This window comes from Macrobrachium rosenbergii, chromosome 7, assembly GCF_040412425.1.
Source record: "Macrobrachium rosenbergii isolate ZJJX-2024 chromosome 7, ASM4041242v1, whole genome shotgun sequence".
Classification (NCBI taxonomy): domain Eukaryota; kingdom Metazoa; phylum Arthropoda; class Malacostraca; order Decapoda; family Palaemonidae; genus Macrobrachium; species Macrobrachium rosenbergii.
This window is the reverse complement of record NC_089747.1, coordinates 19,753,092-19,762,500: the sequence shown is the minus strand read 5'-3', so window position 1 is coordinate 19,762,500 and position 9,409 is coordinate 19,753,092. Positions and strand designations below refer to the sequence as shown.

The 9,409-nt window shown below is 38.2% G+C and overlaps 1 protein-coding gene across 2 annotated transcripts in view; it reads right to left on the bottom strand.

Annotated features, from left to right (window-relative positions):
* Positions 1-8,970, bottom strand: part of LOC136840219 (profilin-like) — a 16,786-nt gene extending 7,816 nt beyond the window's left edge. The window contains exon 1 of one of the 2 annotated variants that reach the window (XM_067106772.1): positions 8,811-8,970. In XM_067106772.1, coding sequence (XP_066962873.1) covers positions 8,811-8,819 — 9 coding nt within the window. In that variant the 5' untranslated portion in view covers positions 8,820-8,970. Of the gene's footprint in view, positions 1-5,304; positions 5,444-8,810 lie in introns of those variants that run through there. The other variant, XM_067106774.1, reaches the window with a different exon arrangement.
* Positions 8,971-9,409: the final 439 nt, after the last annotated feature.

Genomic DNA, 9,409 nt, shown 5'->3' with positions numbered 1-9,409 from the left:
AAAGGAAAGCGGAGAAAAATACATAAGTGCACTATCACTAGCTTGTCATCAGTCAATACCCAATGCATGTTTTTGACTAATTGATCAAGCTCCCCATCACGTGCAAGGACAGCTGTTTCGTGCAGGGGCATTCTGTGGTCAAAAGAAGTAGTACTGAACCCGCCGGATGTGTAAAGAGAACGCCAGGCATAGCCGCAGACTTGATATACAAACCACAATATACCGTGTCACAAGCTATTGCATGATATTGTACCTTCAAATATTCATCTAGCGATTAATGCCCGGCGTTCATCGTCCAGGTAAAGTCAGTCCTCTAGGAGACTAATGACATAAGGTTAGCGGTGGGCTGTACAAGTTTATAATAGTATTTTGCAAGATCACCATACTTAGTAAAGAAAGGGCTGAGTTGATGTCTGTGTGTTTGTGTGTGTGTGTGTACGTGCATGTGTAAGTGTTACCGGCTCCTCCCCTTCAATATAGTCTATAAGCGTTTGGGTAAAAAGAGTGTTTTTCTGGGATGATTCAGTTCCTTGGTTTGACAGTTGATGAAGATCCATTTCAACAGCATTTATGGTAAATAAGCCATTTTTCCATATCAGAACAGTTCAGTACTTGCCTTTCTTAAAATCTTTAGTTTCTGCACTGGTCGAATTTATACGATTATAATCATAAAAGCAAGGGGTGCTGTAGGAACAGTTGTTATTTGGTGGTGAGCAAGAGTTGTTTTTCCAGTATTTAAACTACTCTTAGGAAAGTGTATTACTAACCCGATATAATGTTTTTTGAATGGTGTGCGGAAGGGCCAACGATTGCTTATCCCTTTCGTAACCTCGATATAAAGCCACAGCAAATTGTATTATAACTGCAGCTAGTAAAAATCTTATTACGATTGTAGCCTGGGAAATATTGAAAGTTACAATTGCAAGTGTAGATGGAGAAAATTATCAGGCACTTGAAGCATGAAAAAAATATTTTCATGATGATGAACGCTCTCACAGAAAGATGTTTCCTAGCAAGTACCTAATATGCGTGATTTACAAATCAGAGCACGTTTTGACTACAGGTGGTGGCTGTTGCAAGGGAACCAGTTTTCATGACTTATATTTTGCATTTAATGGTTGTAGGTAAATTAGGAAAACACTGGACGTTAATTAATAAAAATTGCGATTAAAATGATTCATTATACTAGTAGGAGGTATTAACCCGGTATGTGTCCACCTTTGTGACTTACCCCGAGGTGCTAATACTAAGCATGGCGGAAGCTCCTTGGGACGCCGTGTTTAGTACTAGCCTCTCGGGGATCAAAGTATTATATACACCCATTTTTATATTGTGTGGTTAACAAATTTTATTAAAAAACGATATTGTCGTGCGGCCGTCTACTTTACCTAGCATGAGTTTACCCTGCACTTTGACAAAGGTGGATAGATACATAACTGGTTAATACCCGCGTAGGATGTGTGTATATACGAAAGGAAACAATCTTTGCGAATATTTATTATACCATTACCCCTACATATAACAATCGGTGCCACATTCGGCTTTAAATGTTGAGACAAGGTTCATATCCCTGTCTAAAAGTATTCCACGGTGTTAGCCAATTCATACACCTACACAATATGGCCTCTCGATAGCTCATCAGACCTCCCTTCGACTGTGCCATTCACCTGTCTTACACACCCTTGTTTCCTTGATACGAGGGCCCTTCTACTTTATGTGTAGCACATTTTAAACTCTCCTATTCTCTCCGTCCCTATCGAATGATACACTTTTTACCAGCCTTCCGTCCTCTCCAAATGAACGAGCCAACTCATAATACACTGATCCATCTTTTCACCCATGGTAACCTTTTTTACCAAGTATTTTTACATTTCTCACTCTTAGCATCCCTCTTATTCTACACCTAACATATACGGGAGGTCAAGACTCCCTGGAATCAGAAATTCATATATGTATATATATATATATATATATATATATATATATATATATATATATATATATATATATATACATGGAATCTACTGGTCAATTTTTACAGATACGCATAGAATTGTAATAACCACAGTGTTCTCTTAGCTTCTCGAATTCTTCACACATTTTGGGTACACTTGTCACTACAAAGCCTTAGATCCAAATGCAAGAATATGACGTAATTCTGATGTCTGCAGCAGGATCAGAACCTCCATCCAGAGTATCAGAAAGAGGACTCGTCAACGTGACCTCATTCTGGTACTCTGGATGCGGGTTAGTGTACAGCTACAAACATCATAAGTACTTCACACTCTTGCATTTGGATCTAAGGCTTTATAGTGACAAGCGTACCCAAAAAGTGTGACGAATTGAGAAGTTAAGAGGACACTATTGTTATTACAATTACACACACACACACACACACACACACACACACACACACATATATATATATATATATATATATATATATATGTATGTGTGTGTGTGTGTGTGTGTGTGTGTGTATATATATATATATATGTGTGTGTGTGTGTGTGTGTGTGTGTCTGTGTCTGTGTCTGTCTCCTTTTCTCACTTTTGCCACCCCTCCAATGGAGACACGGTTGATTAAATTTTTGATAGAAAATTAACATTTCAATCAACATCAGCCTTTTGGCACAATGATAATTACTGCATTATTATTCCAAATTTCTAGGCTCTCTTAAGTCAAGAGGGTTATAACTTATACAGTGTAAGCCTCCAAAGAATAGATCGTCCATTTCTTGGAGAAAATGGAATTGACTCAGTGATATTGAAAAGTTCGGTTTTATACTCCTAACCTGGGATGATCATTACATAAGCCCCTGTCTAAAGTCTGTGTTTTTCTCTGTTGTTGGGTAGAACTGTTCAGAAGCCCACATCAAGCCACTATTCCCTTTGAAGCACTTCATCGCACCTAGGGGCCGCTTTGGGGTAAGGGTCCGTGCTGGCATAAGGCCGGCTTAATCTGAACGTGCCAACCGAGTCAGTGTCAGTCAGAATGACGCTCGACCTATCTGTCTTATCGGTGGCGTCTGTCCGGTTCAGTCACTCCCTGTCTCCCGCTACAAAGCCTGGCGCCTTGCTGCTCCTCCCTCCACCTCTCCCCGCCACTCTCCCCCAGCCTTCCCCCTCCCCCCTCTGATGACTGTTCAGGAGAGAGCAAGGACAGGATGTGTAATTGAACTCGGGCTGTGCCACTTTTATACTTTCTTAAGAGCAAAGACAAGCCTGCTACTTTTATACTTAACAGTCAAGTCGGTGGTAACTTTGATATTTTCTGCAGAGTGATTGTAAGTCTGCTACTTTACAGCTTTCTGAAGGCATGTTACTTTTATATTTTCAACTGTTAAAGTATGAATGTGGCACTGACCGTTTGTATTTTTGTTTCTGGAACTACCCATTTGGGGGTAAAGAGCTCAACATATATGTATAAGTAATGTATTATATGTGTGTGTTCGTCACGCACTTGCGTGAGGTTTTTTTAGTTTTTAAATTCACAAATATTATCGTTTAATATCCAATTCACTACATCTCAGGAATACCTTACACCCTAGGGGTAATTATAATTGATAAGTGCTTCTTCACCGGCGGGATTCGAACCGTTGCCTCGTTTAGAGACAACGATATACGATGGCTGAACACTGAGCCATCAGGAAAGGTATGAGTTGATATGGACTCTGCTGTGTATATACCTTTCAAATTCGGGTTCTGCTCTTAGAACAGGTATCAGCCCACATTCATAATGATAGCTCCTTGGTAAGTTTGTAACTCTTGGCTCATTATGAATATGCGTCACTTACACGCGCGAGACTTATTGATATTCACAAATATTAAAATATTTTTTAGTATCCATTCACTATACCTCTGGAATAAATTACACCCAAGGGGAATTATAAATGATTGTGTGTGTGTATGTGTTCAACTAAAATTGCTGAAAACAGTTCGGTTGGAAATGAATTATACCTTTTATTTCGATATTTTTAGTATGTGAAGTTTTTGAACCAAATCAACTTCGTTGTTCTTTCGTAACCAACAACAGTAATTTAAGGTTAACCTTCGGTCAACTGGACATTTGGTTACCCTTAGGACTGAAAAACAGAGGAAATATACAGTAAATTTCGTTCTTGGATACACTCGGACGACACACTTAGTTCGTTAGAAATATATGACTCATCGGAGCACAGGTGTTTAGAGTAACACCTTAATTGTTGAATGTGTGTGTTTGCGCGTGCGCGCGCGAGAGAGAGAGAGAGAGAGAGCTACGTTTTCGCCTTACCGATGCCTCGTAACTAGGTCTTCATAGAAATAACCGGATGCTTGATATGGCCAGTAAAATATAGAAAAACACATTAGGACACCAAATTTCAAAACCATGGATTTCTGGCACCGTTTTGTTGCTGCGGAGCGCAAAGTTCACGATACAAATTAGGATATTTGATGAAATGCCTGTTTCATGGCCTTATTCAACAACGAACTCATAAAAGTGAGTAGAAGATGTGTGAACTTAAGGCTGGATCTAATACATGTAATATATGATGCTCGTCCTTTATGTGGAGGTTCCTGTATTAGGCTCCAGTCCGCCGAAGGCGCTCTGCATAACCCACACACTTGTTTTCCACGTACATATATGTAACGTCATTCAAATAAACACGTATCGTGTAGTTTACTTCTCAAATCCTCAGTTTGAGTCTTATCTTTTTCTGTGAGCGCATGTCATTTTCACTTTTCTCATTTACCAGTCTTCTCATTTACGATGTTTCAACTTCATTTCCACATTCCAAGCTTGAAAGCTCTCGACTTTGCCTATACTCTCCAGTATCTTGGCCTCTCTATCTCATACAGTTGATACACTTGACAACATTCGAAGTACACTCAAAGTTGTTAGTGAATTTTGGAAGTGTTAGCGTTTTTTTATTTAACTTTTCTTATCTTGTGGACGTTGACGTCACTAGCTGCTATAATGTTTCATGGTTACCATCACTTTCTGTAAAACCATATCATTTGGTTAGCTTACATTCCTTCTCAATATGCTCATACCTCTGACAGTGGAGGTATGTAAGCACATAATGCCCGTCACTTTCACGTACTTAGCGAAGGTCGTCTTCAGTCCCAGTTCAAGCAATCTGCCCCATTACAGTGAAGTTCTTTCACGCAGTCTTTCTCTATTACAAATTACCTTGTTTCATCTAACGCCTGTATCCAGCCATGTTTAGTGACCAGAATCCCCAGCTCTCTGCGATATAAGCTCTCTCTCTTTCTCTCTCGTTCTAAGACACGCACACCACTTATCCTGAAGACATTATTTACCTTGATCGTACGTTCGTCCCGTCCTTATGCCCTTAATATACGACACAGCGCCTGTCCGGCAGTCCGACGAGGTAGTAGCGAGAAATGAAGGTCTGTGTATGAGGTTGGTGAAGCTCCCACTGAGATTCCATTTCGCCCACTTGTTAGTGAATCATGCGGTCTCTTATCATTTTTTTCTCTCACTCTTTTGGTGTTGATAAGATAGGGTACTGGCTGATAGAAATCCCTCCCCCGTTTTTATTTGACTAATATGCATTTTGTGTGTGGTTCGTTTGGAGTTTAAAATTCTCTTGTTTGGGAATTATTTTTATTATTATAATTATATTGTTGCTGGTTTACACACGCGTCCACAAGCCTTTTCTCCTTAGAGGGAGTGGCGCCAGGTCTTAACTGTCCCGCTCTCAGCAAATCAGGATGAAGCTGCTAGTCCCCCGTTCTTTTTAGCTCTAGTAGTGACCACCACAGCCGTTAAGTACTAGGTGCACAATGCACTGCTTGGTTCCACAGTGATATAGTAGACTTTTTATGAGCGTGTGTGAACGTCAAACCCGAGTTTATTCTCATGTCTTCATGGTAGGCGAGAATACTACCAGTTACTCCATGAGCCCCATAATATATATATATATATATATATATATATATATATATATATATATATATATTTTATATATATATATATATATATATATATATATATTATATATATATATCGTGTATTTATATATATGCCATTTTGCCCTCAGGGAGGGGTGGCGCCAGAAGGCATATGCTTCCAGTTCTCGGCAAGCCTTTTGGGACCTTTTCAGTGTGAACCCACCCTCTCTCTCTCTCTCTCTCTCTCTCTCTCTCTCTCTCTCTCTCCTCTCTATGTTATATATATACAGTATATATGATACACACACACACACATATATATACTGTATGTATGTAAGTATGCATACATGTATAAATGTATGTAACGTGCGATCAACTTTTCCCTTGTACTGTTAGGAACAAGGAGACTAAGCTAGCAGTCCCGATAAAGTGTAAAGAGCATGAAGTGTGACCCTCATTCAGAAGTCTCGAGAGTGATCTCATCCTGCCTTATCTGTATTTGACCTTTAGAAGCTCATGTTCATTGTGTCGTTGCGTACTTTAGAACTACTGCTGCTCGAATGAAGAAAATCACAGAATTTCAGACGATACATTAGCATTTGCAATGTTGTTGTTCAGGAAATCGAAGTCTGTGAGTCATGTGTAACAAATGTGAATGGTTATTATTACTGACGAACTGTATATTCTGAATTGTGCTTGTGTCATTTTACATGGCTTGCCCCTTGTCGTAAATAAACAGCTTTTGTGAAATAATAATAATAATAATAATAATAATAATAATAATAATAATAATAATAATAATAATAGTAATAATTTGTGGAAAGAACGACCGTACGAATCCAACATTCATACACGAGCTGTGTTACGCTGCACATATGAATCTCAATACTCGGGACACATCATCACTCCCGCTGCGGGGGTAAGGGTAACAGACCGACGGAGAACGCAGGTGTAAGGTGCGTCAACCGGCTGATACGATAGCACGGCGATAATGCCCTCTGTAGTCGCAAATTGGCAGCACATACTCTTCCGGTCATACATACTGTATTTGTAAGGGTCGCTTTCGTTAAATTGTCCGTGGAATGTCCTTAGACTTCTCTCGCGCTATTACGAAATTGTGGCCGACACGCCCAGAAAGATATTCAATTCTGCGAAGCAGTATCTTGACACCACACCGATGTTCATTTTTAAAAGCTATCTCCAACTGTACGATCGTTGTAATTCCAATATCACCAACGGTTTTTATCTGTTAACCTCATTTGGAGATAAAAATTGACGTGGCAGAGATATGTGTTTCTAATCTTAATGATAATGCATCTGTATTCGCTTATTATTAGTGTGTTATCAACTATACCGACCACATTTACTATCGTCTCTTGGCCTTAATGGCTCAATAAACATTTTCCAGCATATCGTGATATATTATTACCGTTATTTAAGACATGATACGATCTTTTCACAATTATCAATATTGTTTCTCAGTCTCAATTTTCTATGCGATGCGTTTCCATATGTATTAATTTTTGGCCCGATGTTTGGGACATTACGTAACGTCACTAAAGTCGCACTTTAGCATAATGATGTGAAGGTTAGTTATAATCTTTATTATTTTTGATTAAGTATAGCCTCAAATTTAATAGAATATTTTTTCTTCAAAATTAAGTATCATTGTAATAATATATTTTTTAATGTTCAGAATTTATATCTTTCATAATTGCACTGATTATATATATATATATATATATATATATATATGTATGTATATATATATATATATATATATATATATATATATAGATAGATAGATAGATAGATAGATAGATAAATAAAGGCAATGCCACGATGGAAAGAGAAACGACGGAGTGGTCCTAGGCCTTTCGACTTATTGCTAAGTGGCACTGCCTTTATTTATACATTCATCACGTTCCATATTTTTGTGATTCAGTTTATATATATATATATATATATATATATATATATATATATATATATATATACATACATACATACATACATACATACATACATACATGTGGGTGTGTCGCAGAATACATAAAATCATTTGCAACGTCCGTCCATCGGAATTAGCAAAAGTATAGAGTAAATTACTTCCAGTTTTCTATGAAAAATTATTTTCCGCCAAAGGTTATAAGTATCTATTCGTTTTCGTAAAGTAATTATTATTTGTACAAGGTACTGCAAACAGAAGGGAACTGTCTCAGACATTTTTTGTGCTCATTGGATGCATTTATTATGTAATTGGTAAACTATTCAAATTTGCAGCTTATATTTTTAAGCCTTGTATATTCGCTGAGACTAACATCAATATTTTCAACATACATCGATGTATTGGCAATATTTGAAAATAACGTGCAAAATGTTTACGGTATGTCCTTAATGACTTTAATATCATAGTAATTTATTTGATGGGAAATTTTTTCCGTAAGGTTATTTTGTTTTGAAACGGAGGGTTGGAATCCTAAATTGCCTTCGCCACTTCCCACCATAAGAGCGTAACCTTAAACAAGGGACAGTTTTTAGACTCAGTGACTTGCTCTATCGTCTAGGTATGGAATATTGATACCAAATTACGTTGGCCTTATGCCACCAACACCTCTTGTTCTTATGAACATCTTATAATCAAGGTGTGGAGCAAAGTGTACAACCCACACCTAAGGCCCACACGATATGCCACGCCTCTGTACCAGAGCGACCACCCAACTTTTACGACCAGTTTCCGTCTTATCTTTCTCGCTATCTTTAAAAATGGTTTGTCATCCAGGCTTTTATTTGATTAATGATGTTATCTTCAGACAATATTACATTAACACTCTTTTAGCTCCGTTATCTCTGGAAAAAAAATTCAGAGCCTTACTGGAAAACGTATAAAAAAACAACAACAAATCACTTACTCCACTCATGTTTGCGCTAATTTTTACTGAGGTCCGGGGAAGAAGAAGATGGCGGAGAAATATTTGGGCTGACTGGAAGGGTCGTCTGGATATTCCTTTTTCGGGATTTCGACGAACGTACTGTTTCTTTGAGGTTTTGTCTCGTAATAAGGGCGGATGGCTTCGCCAGCTGCGCCGGACTCTTGCTTTGTCACAATCAAACTTTTGATAGATGTTATGAAATAACATCTTTAGGGCATATGACCAGAGAGTCGAGAATTGAAACTTTTAAGGAGAAATGATAAGAGCGCCACCGGAACTCACAAGATTTTAGAAATACCTCCGGTCTCTCTCTCTCTCTCTCTCTCTCTCTCTCTCTCTCTCTCTCTCTCTCTCTCTCTCTCTCTCTCTATAACAAACAGCACCAAATAAGATTATGACAAGAACGATTAGGCCTGTTATGTAGCTGACGTAGTTAGAACCATACTAGATATGCTAATAAAAGCTGCATACATTGTACCAGATTTTTAGAACCATGGTAAATGTGAACGGAACCCGCCCTCATACACTTCTGACATAATGTGAGTGGATATACAGCATATGTCATGGATTCTATTCTC